General features: G+C 36.0%; 1 protein-coding gene across 8 annotated transcripts in view; it reads left to right on the forward strand.

Moving 5' to 3' along the window:
• Positions 1-20,900, forward strand: part of PHF20L1 (PHD finger protein 20 like 1) — a 61,484-nt gene that overhangs the window by 13,004 nt on the left and 27,580 nt on the right. For 4 of the 8 annotated variants that reach the window (XM_037378627.1, XM_037378628.1, XM_037378631.1 and 1 more), the window contains exons 6-12: positions 538-600; positions 4,228-4,435; positions 5,044-5,172; positions 9,654-9,736; positions 13,515-13,767; positions 15,802-15,987; positions 16,196-16,402. In XM_037378627.1, the coding sequence (XP_037234524.1) occupies positions 538-600; positions 4,228-4,435; positions 5,044-5,172; positions 9,654-9,736; positions 13,515-13,767; positions 15,802-15,987; positions 16,196-16,402 (1,129 nt within the window). The remainder of the gene's footprint in view (positions 1-537; positions 601-4,227; positions 4,436-5,043; positions 5,173-9,653; positions 9,737-13,514; positions 13,768-15,801; positions 15,988-16,195; positions 16,403-20,900) is intronic. The other 4 variants (XM_037378633.1, XM_037378635.1, XM_037378629.1 and 1 more) reach the window with 3 other exon arrangements.

The raw sequence follows: 20,900 nt of genomic DNA on the forward strand, positions 1-20,900 counted from the left end.
CCTATCACTTGGTTTTTTGTCTGTTTCCAAAGCAAAAAAAATAAAATCACGAGATGGGTATAAGCTTAAGATACCTCAAGTTCCATACATTATCAAATTTAACAAATTTAAGTTTGGAAGGTGTGTGCTAAGCATGCAAAATTTAAATTACATGGAGAAAGAGATATACAGAGTAGTTAATTCTTTGATTTGAGCTTAGCATGTTTTAAAGGAAGAGATTGTGAACACTGCAACACAAACTATTTTTGAGTTACAGCAGAAGTATACTTTAGTAAGACTCAGCTGTGAGGGTGGAAAGGCAAAATTTTTAAAGAGTGGAAAATATTTGTGTGGTTCAATGCAATGGGACTACAGGTTAGGTTGCTGTGCAGATAAGCGCAAATTAATTGAAATCACACAGAAATGTGGCTAACAGTACAGAGAGAAAACAAAGAAAGATGGGGATATTGAGACTGCCCTTATGAGAGCACATATGAAGTATTTGGATAACTTACTTTTTCTGTTTCATGTTTTTTGTTTTATCTTCGATGTAATTAGGCGCGCGAGAGGGAGCAGATAGCGCCGGAGCTGAGATTAGTGACGGAAATCGAACCAAAAGAAGTGAGTTTTGAGGAGGGTTTTGAAGGAGAGGGAGGGGACTTGGCACACAGGAAGAGGAAGCTGAGGAAAAAGCATGGATTTGCGATTGGGACAGAGGAAAAAAGAAGATGTGACAGGAGACAATGTGAACCAAGATGTAGGTGGGGCAGACTGTTTAGAATTGAAAGGTGAGGGTAAGGAATGCAGGCTTGCTGTGGAATCAGCCAGTCAATAGATTGATGATGTGTTTTATATATATATGTGTGTGTGTGAATGTGTGGGAGTTGGGAGTTGTGATGTGTCAGGAGAGGAAAAACAGCTGAATCTTCTAGAGAAGCAGCAAGGTGGTGGTTGTAGCCAGGTGAAAAGAGGACAGTGTGTGTGTGAATTCTGCTGTTGGCGCAAGGGTTGGATTTTAGGAATGATGCTGGTTTTGTCTTCCCACTGTTGCAGGCTTCAAGTTACACAAAGGAGTATTTTAAAATACAAGTGTTTTGGCTAATTGATGTGTAAGGCTGTTGGGTAATTCCTACTAACTTATTTCTTGATTGTGCAATTTTCTGTGCTTTGATTTATGAATCCAAGTAACATAATGACAGTTTTCCTCAGTAGTGATAAAGTAATGTTTTGTCTTCAACTACAGTGTCCCATTACTTCTTTCCTGTCAGTTTTCTCAGCTTACTTGAAAGGTGAATTTTAGTAAGAATAAAAAAGAAGGAAATACACATTTTTATTTTTTTATGTTACATGTGTAAATGAGAAACTCACTGGGGTGAGATACCGTGGAAAATGGGAAATCAGGCTGGATGGTGAAGAGTTACAGAACCACAGCCAGTAGAGGGGCAATGTCAGGACACAAAGGAGAAGTAGGGAAAACTTCTTAGAGGATTTTGCTTTTACATTTTTAATTTCTAATGTGTTCATATGTGGGCCCTTGGATTTGTGTATACTGAATGCTCTGGGGAAAAGTGTTGCTATTAAAGGTTTGCAACTAGTTTCTGTGGTATCTATGATACTTAGTTCCATGCTATTATGGTTGACAGAGTCTTAATCTTACAATGACCCTGAGACAGATTTCAGAATCCATTGTGCTTTAGGCTCCCACTGTTATTCTTCCATATTTTTGTTATTTTTTTCTAAAAATTCTGAAAAAGGCACAAATGTATCTTTTTGAAGGAGTTCCTGTGCTCTTCAAAAGAAATACAGCCACCTTAGCATCTTAGATGCTAAACAGTTTTCACACATCAGAAGCTGTGCGGCCGAGCAGTTGCTTAGCAGCAGTTCAAGGTTAAAAAGCAGGAATTACCTGTATCACTTTAGCGCCTAAAGGTTTACCCCAGAGCCTAGCTAACAAATGGACCCACAGAGTTTCTGGCCAATTCAGAATCTCAAAATTGTTGAGGTTGGAAGGGACCTCATGAGATTTAAATTTATGTGTTAATCTAGGAAAAAAGTATTGCTATCCCTGTAATTAATGTCTCTGCTCTGACTTCTGAATGTTTAACTTTTGTTTGCTTCATCGTTGTATGTGTCCTGCTACCCTTTGTAAGCTCCGTGTCTTAAAGAGAGTACACAAACAATGAAATAAAATGCAAACAAAACCCTACTTCACTTTGCACCAGAACAACTGCTGTTAAACAGGACACTTAGTTCAGTGTGGTCCTTGAAGCATGATGTCTTCTGAAATTTTCTGATTTCAGGGAGGCTAGTTTGACTGAAAAAAAAAATGCTGTTTAGAAGCTCTGTTGATGCAGGCTGCACTTCCTTTGCATCCCGCCTCTATCATAAGATCCAGGCTCCAGCCGCGTTGCTGATCCTCTTGGCCAGGGTACAGTCTAAGGCTTCTACTCTCAGGTCTCCTAACTCCTCACCACCACAAATAGCTCAATCCTTTTTTTGTCCTGCTGGATGGGCAAGGCTCTGGATGGACTGGAGCTAATGTGTGTGCTTGTTTTGGCTGGCCAAAAAAGAGGTATGTGTGGTTTTGGTTGACTGTGCAGCTGGCAGTTAGACATGCTCTTTGTGGCTGGCATGTCACCAAATGGCCTTGGTAGTTGCCTGTTGTGTAGGCATTGCCAAAGTACTTCCAAACTTTGCTGCTGCTAGCTAGAGTGTATTGCATTTAGAGTAGCTTGCATTGACAGTTTGGACACAGAACACTTTTATCTTAAAGGAAACTAAACTGTTGGTACATAGCTTGACGCGACGTAGAAGCTAACAAGTGTAAAGCAGTGATTTAAAAGTGTTGAGCTGTGGACAAAGAAAAGTGTTAATACAAGTAAAAGCAATGCTTTGTATTTTGTGTTATGCTTTTCTTGTACATCAAAGGTGACAAAGAAACCCTCAGTAGAACAGAAATTTGAAAGACACATAATACATAATGAGTTGGAAAAACTTGCATAGAAAGAAGATTTATAAAATTCCGATACTTTAGGTACCTTGTTTGATAACATAACAACAGGGAAACACTCCAGAATAAAATATGGTCTGTCTAGAGTTGAGGGGGAAAAAAAAGATATTACGACTTGTAAGGCACTCGTGTGAAACTAGGCAAAAGATAGCCTTTATCGTACCTTTTTTATATGTGGTGGTACAAATCTGCAAATAGCCTTGTAGCCAAATTGCCATGTAGTAAATTAATATTTGTTCAGAACACTCAGATGCTTAATTCTTACCGGTGGAGGCTGAACATTGCTATTGCTTTTTATATCACATATAACTTCTCCATGGAAAAATTCTGTACCTTCATGTTATAGAAAATTTGAAAAAATACTTTGGTACAAAGGATCAAGTTAAAATTTGATCCCTGATGCTCCAGAGACATAAGGCAGGAGTCTGATCACTCCAAACTAGTGGAAAGAGCTTGGCTCAGCCTTGGAAGTATTTAGTTCTCTCCGTTGACTTACAGGGTGGCTAGACTTCATCTACATGCTGAAAAGTAGATTAATTTGGGCTGTATGTTCTGTTGTTCACTCTTTGGATGTTTCTGTATAGTCAAACAAGCCATTAGCTACAGTGACACTTTTATATCCTTAAATGTGGATGTGAAATTCAGTCATGATAGAAGACTTTACTGAGATTATCGAATGGAATTTGTAATGTAGTACAAAGAGAGTGCTATCTGTAATTACTCTAGAAACACAGATATAATAAGATAAGAGTTATCCCTGCTTTATCAGTTTAATTCAGGAAGACCTCTGGCTGGACCATGCTTTTAGTTGATTGTAGTTTTGTATAGTGTGTGTGTATATATATATATATAAAAAAATTCAAGCAACAATGAAATTGGTGTATTTCACAGTCAGAAGGGTAAGAAAAAAAGTCAGTATTCAGGGTTTGGGAGCTCTTGGGTTTCTAAGGCTATGACAGATAAGAGGTGGCAGGGAACGTGCTGCCAGAATTCTATACACAGTGATTTTTTTGAAGTTTTTTTTCTTTTTGCTTTATATCCATGTGGTATACTGATAATACTTAAAGTTTATTTAGGCAATTTAGGAAACTCATTTTACCGCTCTTTGAGTAGTAGCCATAAAAATAAATTTAACTACTCTTGAACATTTCTAGATGAAATTTCACTGCCTTTATAAGTATTCTATTTGAGTCTCAGGCACTTTTTAATACTTACTTACCATTGTTTCCTTTTTGGAGGATTGGATAGCTTTGGTCAAAGCTGCTGCTGCAGCAGCAGCCAAGAACAAAGCAGGAAGTAAACCTAGAACCAGCGCAAACAGCAATAAAGATAAAGAGGACAGAAAATGGCTAAAAGTTCCTTCAAAAAAGGAAGAAACCTCAACTTCTACAATCATGCAGGAAGTCCAAAAAAAGGAAGAGGAACCTACATCTAGTGACACATTTGGTAAAAACAAGTTGTATACAATAGCTTTAATGTCGAAGTAGAATTTCTGTTGATAATTTTGGAATTAAGTAATAACAAGTATTTTTAGAGAAAGATGTCAAATTTGTTATTATGATAACTATGATACATAACATAAATCGGTTCAGAAACTATTTTTATTAGATAATTCCATTTCAGTCAGCATTTACTACTTGTGCAATACTTCTAACTAGCTCTAACAAGAGCAGAACATAGCTTTTTTTTCTAACGACTGTTGTATGCTTTTGTTTGTATTCCTGTATCTTCTGTTATCTGAGAATCCTTGATGTTGTATATATCCATATTCAGGGATGTTTGAAACTATTTCTGGCTTGATAAGAATTGTTCTTTTTAGTAGTCCTTAATACAGATTTCTTATAATGTTGAGTAAAAATTACAAATTTTGAGGTAATCTACATCTAATGCTTCAATGTGTAATACTAAATCTTCAGAATGTGTCATTTTCATTTTTTAATAGAATTTTAAAGTTTCTTTGCAGCATTCTAATAACTCTTCTGAAATAATTATTTTGGGGAGTGTTAAGGATTTGTGAAATGTGAGTTTATTAGATTTCTCTTTTGTTTTAAAAGTAGGATTTCCTGTAGTGGATGTTCCAAAGATGACCTTTGTGCAGGCAGAGAGCACGTTATCACACAAGAGGAAAAGTAATCTAGGCAACTCATTTCAGGCAAAGAGAGCTCGTCTTAACAAGATCACTGGTAAAATACTTCTTTTGTTGTTGAATTTTTTCTTTTTTAGTTTAATGAAATATACATGTTTATGTACAAAGTACTAAAGTAGATGGCTAAAAAGACATTCATGAAGCGCATGTTCACTACAGTCTTTTACTTTGGAATTTGAGAGGAATCTATAAATGGTAATAAAATCTACCTTGTTCACAAATCTACCTTGTTCATAAATTTAGAGAATGGTCTCAGACTTGACTTGCTATTTTTAGCTTTTTAGGAAGGTAACCATCCTGAACTGATGAATTTTTTGAGTATATTTTAACTTCGGATGCACATTGTTCTTCATTATTGGGTGATTTTGGGGTTTGTACAACTTCTTAATGTGGTTGTGATTTAGATACCACCACTATAAATGAAAGGTTTTGTTAGCTGTGGAAAAACTATATGTTTTGTCATAGTATCTCATAAAGTAAAACTGTTGCTGAAAAGAGTTTATGGTATGGCATTTAAAAGTATACAAGCCTAGCTATAAATCAAAGCAATGAAGATCTGAAATGTTTGCGGGTTTTTTTTGGTGTCTAAGGTATTCATTCCCTACGTTTATTACTCACAGGTATTAATGGAAAACAGGTATACAGCTTTAGAATACATTTCATACAAAACGAAATGGAATAATAGATAATTGGTCTTATCTTTAAAAATTGAAACCCACATTTTATTCTAAACATTAATATTAAATTACTTAATTGTGAAAAAATATTTCAATTTATATCCGTCCTCCCCCATGCCTCCCAGTAAGCAAACTGTGGTGTCAGCATTGATCCTGTCAGTATTTAGGATGAGGTAATATGTTTGTACCTGTGCTGGGAAAGTATCAGATGCGTCTCAAAAGCTGGGTGGAAAAAAGGTATGAAGTCCCCCCCCTTAACAGAGGGGCCCTTGGACAGATGGTAAGATAGAAATTCCACTCTTTATTCTAGTAACTAATACTTCGTGTGAAGTCTGGCAAACTTTTCTGTGCTACAGGGGAGGGTTTTTTTTTCCTTTGGTTGTTTTTTTGTAGTACATAGAATATGGTCATTGGTCATTCATACAAAAAGTCTTACTTGTTTCTGTAAGATAAAAATAACCTGATTGACAAACCTGCACGATCAGGTTTTTTCAGACGTCTTTTGGCTGATCCAACCTTTCATAGGTCAGCAGTGAAGCATGTTTAGTCACTTCTCTTGTAAGTGTGATTCTGATTCAGTCTCAATTAGTACTTCAGTCTAAAAGAGAAAATAAATTAAAAGGGCCAGTATGGAACGTGATATGATATGAAGGAAGCAGTCTTTAGAAAAAGCCATCTTATGTCTCCAGGGTTTTCTTTCCTGAAAGGCTTCGTATTTGGTGTACCAAGTTTAGTTAACAGATGCCTGATTTATCAGCCTCGTTTCTACTTTGCTCATGCTGCATACACCCTCAGTTAAGTCCCAATTTAATTGCTGTTGTAAGCAGTAGATGTATACAATATATATATATATATATATACTGGTGTTAATACATTTGAAGAGCCCTGTTAATTTCTTCCCAATAGCAATTAGTTGCAGAAGATACCAAAAATACCTGAAAAACTCGTAGCTCTAGAAATTATATTTTTCTGTGCTTGTGGATAGATGCTCCTTTCCTAAGGAGCTTTATGAGAATAATAGCAGTTAGACTGGCTTATTTAGACTGAGCTGAATAATCAGAAAACACAATATTGCAGCCGTTGACTGTGTTATCATTCCAAAAACAGTGTCTTTCTGTCTCCATGAAAACATACTCTGCGAACATAGAATGTTATCTTTCAGTGAAAATGAATTAATCATTTAATTGCAAGATTAAATTTGCCGTGCTTGGTAGTTACTTTGTGTAACTCTTTTCAAATTAACACACTTCTGCAGCTCATACTGTAGTGAGGACTTTTTTATAGTTGCATGTAATGGAGTATTTTGAAAATGTAACTGCTGGTAATCAAATTTTCTTTTGCTACATGCTTATTTCTTAAGCTTGAAATACTTGTAAATTGTCATTTTTGTCTCCAGAATGAGCTTTTAGATATGAAGGAAGGTTGGGAATGATGCTGGTGTACTCATCAGAATGGCTACAAAAGAGACATAAAGGATTGTAGCTGTTAGGAAAACATTAGTTTACAAAGTGCCTTACGGCTGTATTGGGGCAACAGAGCAAAACCTGTGGTTGTAGGAGACTGAAGGGAACTGTTTTCTGGATTTCAATTCAGCATTCAGTATTTGTTGCAGAAGGTTCTGCTCTGCCACAAGGGCCACTACTGCATCTGGTGTCCTTTCTCAACATTTAGCAAAATAAAGTTGATTCCTTTGTGCATTTTTGTTCTGCTGCTGCCACTAGGGGAAATCACATTTCCCAAAGGTGAAGGATGTCTCCTGCTAAGCATGTGTTAATGTTGTCTTCTAGTTTTTGCCTCTGCAGTGCTTGCTTCCACATCTGCTGCTGCAGCGTGGATACCTAAAAGAACATCTGCAGCAAGCTTACAGAACAAACCACTTCTGGTTCATTATGCCACCTCATATTTTTTATTTGTTACATGCTTTTACGGACAGAGGATGATGAACCTGTAGTCAGTCCTGCAGCTGTAGTAGCTTGTAGACTTTTTTTGTATTTCTACAGGCATGGTGATTTCTTAGAAAGATATTTAATGGAGTAGAGAAGAAGGGTATAACAAGGGTTATGTATCACAGGTGTGACTGAATCTAGGTTCATTTCATGGCTTTGCTTTCTGAGCACTGAGCATCTAGAAAGAAGTAAAAATCATAGAATTATAGAATGGTTTGGGTTGGAAGGGACCTTAAAGACCATCTAGTTCCAACCCCCTGCTGTGGGCAGGGACACCTTCCACCAGACCAGGCTGCTCCAAGCCCCGTCCAGCCTGGCCTTGAGCACTGCCAGGGATGGGGCACCCACAGCTGCTCTGGGCAGCCTGTGGTATGTATAACCACAAAAGCCCCCTTATAGACTGTAGTTTGTTGTTTAGTATTTAAAACTCTCCTTCACTTAATTTTGCAAATTATTTTATGCTTTTCATTTTAGATGTATGATTGTCAATATAAAGATCATTGCTAATTTTGCAGCTTGATTTAAACAGTATGATTCGAGTCACAAATGTTTATTTAGGTCCATGAGACCTAAATCTTTTATGAAACCAAATGCAGAAATATTTTTACCTGATAAACTTACTTGTATTAATGTAATAGGGCTAAGTAAGTTTCTGCTTTTCAATTAACCTATTTAGCTGTAAAATCCATTAGTTTACACCTCTTTTCAGAACACCATGTCTATAACAAAGTTTATTTAAAACAACTACTTTCCAGTAAACTGAAGCATAACTTAATCTAACATAAAGAGTAAATGAAACAAAGCACCTAGTGTTTATTGTGGAATGCTGAAATGTGATAGGTCTCTATCAAAATACCACACTTTTTTTTTTTTTTTTTTGGTGCCTGTTTTTTTTAATGTCCCGAGTGCTTTCTGAGAGGCTAGGCTTCACTAATTGATAATTCCTTGGGCATTGTGCACTGGAAATTAGTTTTGAGCATATCTAATTTTTCATGGAACAGAATAGGACTCTTCTGTGGATTTGTCAGCTCAAGTTATTTTTGATGATTTAAACTCTTCACCCCCAATATTGACATTCCCAGGGATTATAATAGAAACTGCTGTTCAGATTTGTGTTTTTCAGGTTTTATCAGTTCTGCTTTGTTTTATGGCATAGAACTCTTTCTTTCTCTGCATACTTAGGTAATTAAAGTTACTGTGTGAAGTAGAACTGAAGCTATTGCTATATGCTTAGCTAACAGGAAAGCCTTTTCATTTATGTGGCCTTGTCTTTTACAGATTATTTTTTTTTACATTACTGATATTGTATATGAGTTCATGAATGAAGTGATACATTCTGATATATTTGCTCCCAATGTATTCTTGTTATTGAGGTAATTTGGGAGCTCCACTGCTGGGAATATTCATTTGGAAATTAAATCCCTTGTCCTAGTTTATCTAAGAAGGGTTTTCATCTGTTAGAATTAAGAAGTAGTAATACAAGTTCTCATGGGAATTTCTTAAAAAACTGGAAAGGGGAGAGAGAGAAAAGTTTTTTGTCAATTTTGATCTCAAAATTTTCTTCAGTATTATAGGCTTGGTTTTAAAGGCCAAGTGCGTGGGCTTCAGAAAGGTGGTGAGGCATTATTTTACAACTGATAATTTGATTTCATGATGTTAGTGGAAATGCTAGAGAAGTATCTGTTGTGGAAGGACATGATCATGGAAACATCCTTTAACTTTTTGATTGTTCTAATTTAAAGTGTTTAGCTTTGTGTGGAGCTGTTTCAGAGAGCATTATGTTGTAGATATAAGCAGTTCATATTTCTTGTCTCACTGTTTTGTGGGGTTTTTTTTCCACAAATTCTTGTTGCAAGCTGCTTCTAACTAAAAATATCTGCAACTTTTCTCCTAAGGTTTATTGGCATCCAAAGCTGTTGTTGCGGATGGTGCTGAAAAAAAGGAAGGCAACAAAGAAACAGCTCCAGTCCTGGAGCAGGTATGAAATGGTAGAGTTTGATTCTTTTGCAAAGTTCCCACTGGAGTGTGCCATGGAGATGTAGTAACTACAGCATTAAAATTTGCCCCTTCAGATATAACAGGGAACGGATAATTGATCTTATGTTTACAATTCTGGCAGAGCCAGAAGTACGGAATTTAATTGTCTTTAAACACAGTGTTGACTTGAATTTCAGTAATGAGCTTTTGTGTTGGAAAATTAACAGAAAACAAGAAAAATGAAATCTCCCTGCAACAAATGTGAGGAGACCAGTGTCCCCAGGTCCAGTTTCATAGCTGGAACCATGACTGGCTTAGAAAAAAGACCCTTACACAAATTTAATTTGTGTTTGAAACAGGGTTTTTGACATCACATAGAACTTCTTTTAAAAGAAGTTTCTTTTATATTGTAAGAATTTGGTGTTGTAGGCTTGTATGTGTTTTATGAACCGCTCAATGAGCCATACATTTTGCAAGGGTGTGTATTTTAATAAATACAAAAAAGAAACTTTTAAATAATGTTAAGGGTCTGATTTTTAAGCCTGCATATTTGCAGGACCTGAAGGCTGCCATTTTGTCTTTGGCTTATTCTGTTGTGTTCAGGCATTGCTTGACTCCAAGTTGTGCATTATCTTGCATATTAAAAGGGCTGAATGCCTAAGCATGGTAAAGCAAGCTAAGGATGAACAGTAGTCTCGATTCAGGACATCTTTGTTTTCCAATGATTTAAATCAGAGCCTTAATGTACTTTTAATACAGCTTTTTTGTATTCATTTTCATTCTTCTTTAACAGCAGTGTTTGAATGAAATAGCCTTGCTGCCCGTAATTCTTAAAAGAGCACTTCTGTTCTTAAGCCCCGGCACACTCTATGAGCAGTCCCTACCCCAAACTTTTATTTGATATTTTGATTGTACTGGTTCTTTAGAGCTGATACATAATTGCATTGCTGTGGTTTTTCCATTGACAGTGCACTGGATGTTCAATGGAACGTAGTTTTCTGTTCTTAATGCTGTCACTGTAACGGCTAACTGAGCCACTATGGTGTCAATGCATTGACCGATATTTTGCATAAAGGTTTACAATGTATTGACATGACATTCCATTTCTCAAATTTTTGCATATTAAAGATGCTATGATTTTATTGCTACTGTGTGTGATATTTTCAATGTGCAAAAAAATGTGAAATGGCTTACAGCATGTTGTTTTTGGAAGAATCATTACAATGTAAATCTTACCATGCAGAATCCCATTATGGTGAATGGGACTTTGTGGTTTACATAGACTGTGTATGCAACAGTATAAACTACAGTGCATATTTACTAAAACCTTTTTGTTACTTCTTAGACTTAGTAACTCGGCTGTTTCTGTTTTATTGATAGATAGAAAAAAAGATGTCTCTGTCATTGTTTACATGCTAATGGTCTGAAAAACCTCATTTTTGGAAACACTAGTTAAGCTCATTTATAGAGGCATCTAAAATCCCAAATTGCCCTATTCCTTTGCTTTTAACTAAAACCAGAAACCTTACACATTTACATGATTAACTCTGGGGAGGAAAAATTTTGAGCTTAAAGCTTTTTTCACCGAGTTCCTGCCCAAACTCAATTTTAAATGGCCGAGTTAAAAACCTCCCTAAAAGGTTTTCCAATAGCAAAGCTGACATCCCTTAGAGGTTTTGTCTGCTACTGCTATAAAATTGAATGAGTAAAGTATCTTGTAGGTTTTTTTAATAATGTAATACAAGACATGGTAGAAGTATTCAGGCCAATAGCCGAAAACTGACTTTGTTGATGGAAGTTTATTTTGTTTATATTTATATATTTTTAGTTTACAGTTGTCTTAAACCCAAAACCTCAGATGATTAGTTACAGATACAGTAGTTTATTTAACTGTATTAGGGTATGTCATGTTATATTTCCTTTTGACCGAGACCTGATTAGATGAATAACATTAATTCATTAAGGTTTTTAATGTTAATTTGTCCTGTTAAGAGGTTAAGCACCTTATCAAAATATTAATTTAATTTTTTTAATCTTGTTTAAATAACTTTGTAATTTGAAAGTAATGGATGCTGTAGTAATGTCTTTCACATCTGTGAAGATGAACAATAAAATTGTTTATTTACAAGTTACGACTCTAATTAATTTCTGGTAATACCTCTCATAACCAGCATAGGTATACTCTACAGTTCATGGAATATTTAAATGAATAAACTGCACTTAGTACATGTGTAATTGAGTTGTTCAAGGTAGAACTGATGTCTGCTGAATGGGATGTTTTGCACCGGATCTTTACGTGATACTTCCAGCAAGCTATTCATGTAGCATTCAGGGGTGCCCTTTTACAAACATAGAATGTGCACTTGTGGTTTTTTGGTTTGCTTTTTTTGTCCCCCTCCATTGGAACATGGAAAGTTTCAGTGGAAAATAAAATTGCAATTTATAACAAACCCCAGTAATATATTCAAATAATCAGAGATGTTATGTTTTTAGTTTGGATAACACCTTCTAGAAATACATTTCTACCTAGCTATGGTTTTATTAGGTGGTACTATGCTGTGTGATGTAACCGGGACAAGAAAGGGGACAGGTTTAAGAAATTATGTTCAGATATTGTAGTTTCCCATTATTGGGCAAGTTGTAACACATGCACAGTTTATTCAGTAAAGCAGGAACAACTAACTAACTTCCAGTTAAAAATCTTAAATGCTAATGTCTGTCAATGCATGCAAATTCTATAAAAATAATACTTCAGTATGTGTGTTAAGAAGGATGAAAATTGATGAAATTGGAAAGCTGCATTATATGTTGAATTTTCTTTTTTTCCTCAGAAACTGTTTTAACTCTATCTGCTCATTTTTCCCCAACAGTTAGCAATCTATTTAACCCTGTGGTGCTAGAAGTTGTGATTTCTTCATGTGTTTGCACAAACTTATAATGTGGTGAAATCCAGACTCCCAGCACTGAAAGGGGTTGTGTGAGAGTGTGTTCAGTATTTGGAAACTTTTTCTTGTTGTCAGGCATTCTTAAAGGAGCATTATCAACTCTTTCAGGTTCTGCTCTAAAAATGAAATTAATGTTAAACAAAGTTTTCCTGAGGCACTTCCCCACCCCCACCCCCACCCACCCCCCCCCCATGGTCAAGGAAATGACTGTGAAGGGAAGGTTGTGGCAGTGCTTTTTTTTAGAACTGCAATCCTCCGAACACGAGTTGCTTGCTCACAGCAGTGCAAAAGCCTGTCAAGAGTTTGAGAAGCATCTGGATGATGCTCTTAGTCATACAGTTTAGTTTTAGGTAGTCCTGTGAGGAGCAGGCAGTTGGACTTTACGATCCTTATGGGTCCCTTCCAACTTGATATACTCTGATTTTGTATGTCAGTGTATATATTCTAGCTTGTAGCAACTGTTCTCCAAGTTGTACTTTGAGACAGCGCTGACAGTCCTGATCTACTGAAGATGAAAGAGACAGAAACTAAAAGGACTTTGGTGAATCTTTACAGTGGTATAGAGGAAAAATGTTTTGTTTTCAGGCTCTTCGCAGGTTTTTCAAATAGTAAGAAATTAGGGTGTTCTGAATACTGAAAATAATTGGTAGTGCTCCTTTAAAAAAGAAAAGTTTAATGTGATACATTTTAAGTAGTTTTTATTTGTACTGAAAATAATGTTGCTTTAAAATGTGTTTTGAATACTAAAGTTGCTTTTAAAAAGATCAAAATAGAATACAAGAACTACAGCGAAGAAACTGAAATAAAAGTTTCAATTTTTTATTATTTATTCAGGAGATTTCACCTAAACCACAAAGTCAGAAAAAAAATGAAGCTGATATTAGCAGTTCTGCCAACATTCAGAAACCTGCACTGTTATCCTCAACTTTGTCTTCAGGAAAGGCTCGCAGCAAGAAATGCAAACAAGAATCTGGAGATTCTTCTGGGTGTATAAAGCCCCCTAAATCACCACTTTCCCCAGAATTAATACAAGTCGAGGATTTGACGCTGGTCTCTCAGCTTCCTTCTTCTGTGATAAATAAAACTAGTGAGCACAGACATTTTAAAAAAAATACCGTAATTACTTATAAGAGATATACAGAGATTTTTTTGGTTGTAAATGGCTATTGCTTTTAAAAATGAATCTGCTTTAAATAAAAGGTCCAAGTGGGAGAATTAGGGGTAGCTCAGTATTTTAAAAGTCAAGTCACATAATAAGGCATATGACTTACTCTACCAGAAATAATACGTTTAAATAATACCTTTATATTTATAGAGTCGTGGCTTTTCATGGTTGGCTTTCCCTCCAGCTTAAATCTCCACATTAGTATTAACAGTGATACAGGAAAAAAATCAAACCTCCCTTCTGAAGAGGCCTGATTCATTAAAAAGATGCACACCTTGGTTGTGGACCTTTCCTTCTCTGAGAAATTCTGTCTTCAGCAGGCTGATGTGCTGTACCTGTAGGCTGTGGCATTTTTCACCTTACATGATATTTCTCCAAGTACGATGTGAAAGAGAAGATGGGTTCAAGATCTGTGGTGGGGACATAGAAAAACATTTGGTTTCTTTGTCTCAGAAAAATACCATAGGTGTTGACCTCCTTAATGTGTAACTGATTTGCAAAGTACCAAAATATCGGTTATCAGAAGAACAGGGAAGGGTTTATGCTGCATCCTTGGTTATGCTATTTTTTGTGAACGTTATAAAATATTTCTAGATTTTTTTCTTGAGATTACAGTAGGTTTTTAGTGTTGCTTAGGGTCAGGCTCCTTGTTGCCTGAAGAACGTTAAATGCTGAGGCTGAGAGTTAAAATAAACACAGGTTCCACTAAGTCAAAAGGAGCATGTTGTTTCACGTTTAGAATAGTGATTGAGGATGGAAGATTAAACCTGGATTGTGTGTTCCCCTTAACCTCGATTTGATATTTTCCCTTAGGCAATAAGTTTCTTCTAATCTTTTCACACAGATAACTTTGAATGGGAGAGGGAGAGGTGCAAATTCAGTCATCTGTATTTGTTCAGGACACATAGGTACAGATTGTATTTTGCCCCCACAAAATATTAGCGGTCATCTATGTTGTAATACGCTTTCTCCCCCCCACCCCTAAAACAATGGTAAGTAGTTTTCCTTGAGCATGTTTGTATTTTGGATTGTTAGATTTCTCTCTAGCAATATTTTTAGGAAGTAGCTTATTTAGAAATTGATTACTTAATAGCTTAAGATCTTGTTAGTGCCGTCTTTTAATCTTCAGTTTCTGAGTGTTTGCCACCTCTAATGGAAATTTTAATTTTTCTTTGTCTCTATTTTTAAATCTTGACATCTTTAACTAAAAAACTTTAAAGAAAAGGAGAGAACAGTGATTTACAGTGTGATAATTACTTAAATTTTGTTTTTCTAAGGCAGAAAGTTGTGAAACTGGGTGATATTTGAGAGCTGTAGAGGAGTGCAGGTGTTTTGTTTTTAATGAATCAGGCCTGTGTTAACCTGTATCAATTCCCACCCCCCCCACCCCCCTGCTTTTTTTTTTTAAAGTGTAATGTTCTTGAACCTTCTTACTGCACCATGTATTGTCAGCGTGCGTTTGAATGATGGGGTATTGATATCAGGTTAGCAGAAGACAGGAGATGGGATATAAAATTTGCCACTGCTTTTGATTATCTTTTTTAAGTTGTATATTAACACTATCCATGAGTTTTTAGGTCTTTAACTGTGATCATTTGTTCTGTTTACCGTTAAATCCTATTGCCCCCTTCCATTATAAGTAGCCTACTCTCATGGGTTATATGGGGGGGTTGCTTACTGTAAATACACTGTTTGCGTAAAACAACAGCCTTTATCAGTGGGGAAGTAGGTGCCCTGATAATGTATAATACGCAAAAAGAGAATCATGTCTTGAGCATAACTCTTTTTTGCTCCTGGTAATCACAGTTTTTATTTAATTACCTTCACCAGTTTTGCTGTAATTACCAGCTTTGCAAATAAGAGCTATTTAAAGCACTCCCTGTCTTTAGAGCTCAAATACTGCGGTAAGATTATGGTATATCTCTGCTTCATGAACATTGAAAGATCTCTTTTTAGGTCCATCACAGCCAGTGAATTCCCCTAGATCCTACAAACATAGCCAACGGAGAAGAAGATCACAGCGTTTAGCCACTTGCTCCTTGCCTGATGATTCTGTAGAAAAAGTTTCTTCTCCCTCTTCAGTTACTGATGGAAAAGTGTTCTCCATCAGTGGTCAAAACCAACAGTCATCAAAATTGGAGGGTAATGTATCTTAATCTAATAAAGAACTGCCCAAGAGAAATTGAATCATAAAAATTAGACCTTTCACGGTTTTCATCTAGTGGGATATTTTGACTTATTGTAGCTAAAGCTGTATGCTGTTTCTTTGTTATGTAAACGCTACAATCCAAACTGTTGTTTGTTGGACCTATGTATCTTTTTTTAATATTACATTTTTTCTTTTATGTAGTACCTGATGTTGCTCATATGTCACTTGAGAAGCGTGGACCATGTCTCCCTCTTGATTTAAGCCGTAGTTCGGAAGTCACAGCACCATTATCCACAGAATCCACTTTCCGTAATGAATATCCCAGTAAAGACAAGGAAGATATTCAGATGATTACATATCTTTCTTCCAAAGCAGTAACTGATGGAAGAGTAGCTACAACAGCGTCAGGTAAAGAGATTCAGTATACAACCAGTTAGGTTTATAGTTGTAGGGTTAAAACATGTATGTATTCAGTCACACAGGAAGAGAGGGGATGCTCTTTTTTTTTTTTTTTTTTTTTTTTTTTTTTTTTTAATCCTTTCTTCACACTCAAAAACCTGCTGCTTTTCCTGGGGTCCTTCCATCTGCATATTCTTCATCTTCCACTGGCTTTGAGCTGCATTAGCATTTTTTCTAACACACTTTAAGGAGGATCTGAGAGTGTGGAGTACAAAAAGCAGTGTTTCAAAATATTTATATTGTGAAAACTTGTAAAAATAATTTATGAACTTGTTACTAACATATATGTACTAAATCTAGATGTACTCATTTTTCTTGTGGCTTCAGCTTCAAAACGGTACCGTTTTCAAGGGCAGTCAGCATTCCTCTACCTTTGCTTCTGTTTGCAGTGGAAATACTGTCATTTGCTTGCTACAAAAACATTACTTGAAACTATTTCTGAAAAATCCTCTAAAACTTACATAGACTTGGTTCACCCTCACAGAGTTAGCACAGAGCCCAGTGCTGGAACTCTGTGCTGCCTCTCACTTAGTAACAGTTTACTGGCTACTGTTGTTTGAGTAAATCGCTTGGATAGAGGCAATTCAGAGATTTGGGGAAGGGTTGACATAGTGGTTTGCACACCCTAAAGATGGGTAGTTTTCATTCAGTGTATGTTAACTGTCCATAATTTTTTCACAAATAAGTCTTTTCTTATGGGGGTGAGTATCATACCATTTTTCATTGGCTTTCAGAGAAGATTTCTCTCACAGACCTTTTTTTGTTGGTGGTGGTTTTTTGTTTGTTTTCTTTTAAATGAGAAAATTCTTCAATAAAGTAAGAGGAGGAAAAAATAAAGCTATTGTACTCTGGGGAAGCTTTTGGTAAATGTGATCAATAGAGGACAACATGACCTTAAAGTATATAATTATGACACTCCAACTGGTACTTAGTCCTGTGTGGAAGAAAAACCATAATGAAACCACCAACTTTTCATTAAGATGATAGAATAGCTGCAGTGCTCAGTAGGTCAGTGAAGCATTTGCTTACTATGTACAGCCCCTTCTTGAGTGTCTCCCCACACACGCTCCCACTGAAGTTGTAAGGTGATTGCTTCGTTGAGTTGTACAATAGCTATTTAACCTGCTGTAGCAAAAGCTAGGTAGGATTCTTGGATCAGTATTGCATAGATTAAAGTAGATGATTATAATTGTTCTTAAAAAAGGTACCTCTTAGACTAGTTTGTTAAAAGTGCTACAGCAATTTCTAATGAGCTGCCACTTAAGCTTTTGAAAATTACTTAATTTCTCAAGTGAAACCATGTGACAGTCTTCATTTGTGTTTGATACATTGCATAGCAGTAGAATAGCAGATTCCTGGAAAATTACTTACGTAAAAATCCTTTTATTTCAAGTCTTCTGCCACTAAGAAGTGCTTTTGGGAGATACATATTTGCCCACTCATAGAACAAGATCGTAACAGCTTCAGCTTCTGTCTGTTTCTTGTTTGTTAGAACTCATTTCAGTTACTAGGAATGTAACTTCTGGCTTTTCTGATATATTTCTCGGATCATTTAATGTATAGTTGGTAATGCTAACAGGTATTTATTTTGTTGCCTGCTTCCGTCCCAGGACTGACTTGGAGTCTAAGTGAGCTGGTTCAAAACCCAGCATCCATGAGTGGACTTCCAGCTGTTGATTTGTTGAGCTGGGTCTTGGCCAGAGTTGAGTCTAGTTAAAGAAATATGTTTCATTTATTAGCCACCTTTATGTCTCACAAATACTTGACCTCTCCACACATTTTGTGTCAGGGGGAGCCATTCCCTGACAAAATTGTCTGGTATTACTACTTGAGTCCAGAAGATGGGAGCACTTGCAACCTGTGCTAGAGGGTATAGTTTATACTGTTTTTAAAGCTTAATGGAGCTTTTTTTGGATGTACATAATTTTAAGAGTTACAAGCTCTCAAGGAACTGATTTGCCAGCTACATTTTTGTCTTCTGGGTTTTTTCCTTCTGGACAGATCTGTGTTTTGTTCCTAATTTTCATGTATTAGAGTTTTCTTCCATGCTATCCAACAGAATTCTTGTCATGAGCTTTCATACTGACTTTTTGTCCAAATGTTCTGTTTTCAGAAGTATACAGTCCAGCATCCACTTGAACAGTGTAAGCTTTGTGGGCATAAAGACAGATCTAAATAGTTTGATATCTTTAATTCAGAGATCTCATAGAAAGTTTTTGGACCTAGCTGCCTCTGTCAGTAGTATCTCTAGGACTCTGTAACTGAAGACACCTAAGTCCTATAGATGATCCTTAGATGATATTTCAGGTCCATTCCAACTCAAACCATTCTGTGGTTATGTGAAGTTCATATATCTTTTGTGTTCATCTCAAGCTTCTAACTGAAACTTCTGCTGTTTTCCCTGCTTTAGAAGGCATCTTTTGCTTTTGAAATAGCACAGTTCTCAGGTCATGTTATTAAGCACACATAATTACACCGAATTCTCCCATGCTTCAGGAGAATTAATAGAATCCACTCTATCACTACTTCTCCTTTTCTAATTAATCTATTTAAACAATAGTAAGCTACTATATAGAGGGGAGGCACCCAAAGCTTTCCTTTCTCATTCTTGTAGATGCTTGAAATTATTGAGAAAAGTTAATTTGCATTATGCAGGAGCCATCTGCCTGCCTAAGTGTAATTTCATATATTGTGTTTTTTAGTGTGTGTATTGTGACTCTATACATTGCCATTTGAGAACTATGGTGTAAAATCCAGACTATTCTGTAACTGCTTTTTTGAGTCTGAAAGGACTTAAAATCTAAATCCTTTTATGATATTTCTGCTGCTTAGTTTTTATTGATGCAGTTTGGACAGATCTGGTGTTCTAGATTTTGACAACACTATGGAATTTGCTAAGTGCACTTAAATTTGACCTGCTATCTTGTAATCTTTGAAGTAGAAAACTGTAGATAGTTTAAAAAATTATGGAGGTAATGGAAGTATTTAGCCTGAAACAGCTTATTACGATCACCAGCCCTTTTGTAAAAGAACTGTACTGGTTTAGACCCAAAGATGCAGTTTGTGGATTTGGAAGTTTAGACTTCTGATGGAGGCTCTCAGCTGAGTCAATTGAAAAAATAATTTTATGTTGTTGAAAATGATGCATTTTAATGACTTCTTTATTCAAAAGATGCTAATTTGGCGTTTTTCATAGGGGAGGGGTGAGGTGCACTGAAGTGCAGAAGCACAAACGGCAACTCATACTATTAACACATAGTTCTCAAAAATCATTGCTCAAAATGAACAACTTCTCATTTTGTAAAGGCAACACCAAAGCACTGTGATCCATTCCTTCAGTCCACAGGCTACATGGGAGTACTGTTCCCGTTAGTAGACGCTGGTACACTACCAGTTAATTACTGAACAGAGGTACTGCTTTGCCTGTACTGTTGTATGGTCCTACTTGTGATCACCTGATACTGTACACACTTAAGTAAGAATTCTCCTTGCTTTCATTTGTCAGACTGCTTAAAATGTAGATAACTGACCTTTTTGTCACTTAGCCTGTCATAGACTTTAAATTCACAGTCAGTAATTTAAATTCACAGTTCAGATCTATCTGTAGTTGTAATTTTCTTTAAATCTGCGATCATTTTTCTTGGTTTCTGTAACTCTACTCCATTTGTATTATTTTGTTAGATACTGAGCAAACAATTTCAGCAAACAGTCTGGGTTTTAATATTTAGGTAAAGAAAATACTGTTACATGTAGTAATATAACAATATTATCATTAGCTATTATTTCCTGTTCTGTTCAGTCTAGATGATTTTGCTTGGTAGTGCAACATTACATTAACTATATGGGACGAATATGCACTTACACTAAAAGAAAAAAGCATACTTTTACGTAATTGTGTTGGCAAGATTTACTGAAGCAGGAACAAGAAATGGATGATGTACAAAATTTTCAGAGAATGAGACAGGTCACTTTTTAATAAACTCTTGCCAGTGTTACTGTTTGCCCTGCTTTTAAGAGATATCTGTGTTCTAGCGAACTAAAGCTCTTGTTACTTTGGAGCTGTTTGTTTTATTCCAAACATCTACTGACGGGTTTAGTCCCTAATTTGAGTGTCTGCCGTTCACATCTCTGCCCTGAAGTTCCCAGCTGATTCTTGGGTAGTTAGCTGAAGGCAAGCAAGAACCTTCCATGTCCTTATCCTTCCTAAAGAGATTGTTTTGCTCAGGATCTGATATTAATTTTTAATATGTATTGAAAGTGCATTTAGATGTAAAATTCATCCTATGCACTGGGAATTCAGAACAGAAAATTAATTATGATAGAACCATGAATTACGCTGGTCATGTTATGATGTAAATTGTATATTAATGCAGATGAGGCTATTTCTGTGATTAGGAAGGTTGAACCACGGAAATCCATGGAATAGAATATCACGCAACAAAATAAG

Source organism: Falco rusticolus, chromosome 3, assembly GCF_015220075.1.
Source record: "Falco rusticolus isolate bFalRus1 chromosome 3, bFalRus1.pri, whole genome shotgun sequence".
NCBI classification, from domain to species: domain Eukaryota; kingdom Metazoa; phylum Chordata; class Aves; order Falconiformes; family Falconidae; genus Falco; species Falco rusticolus.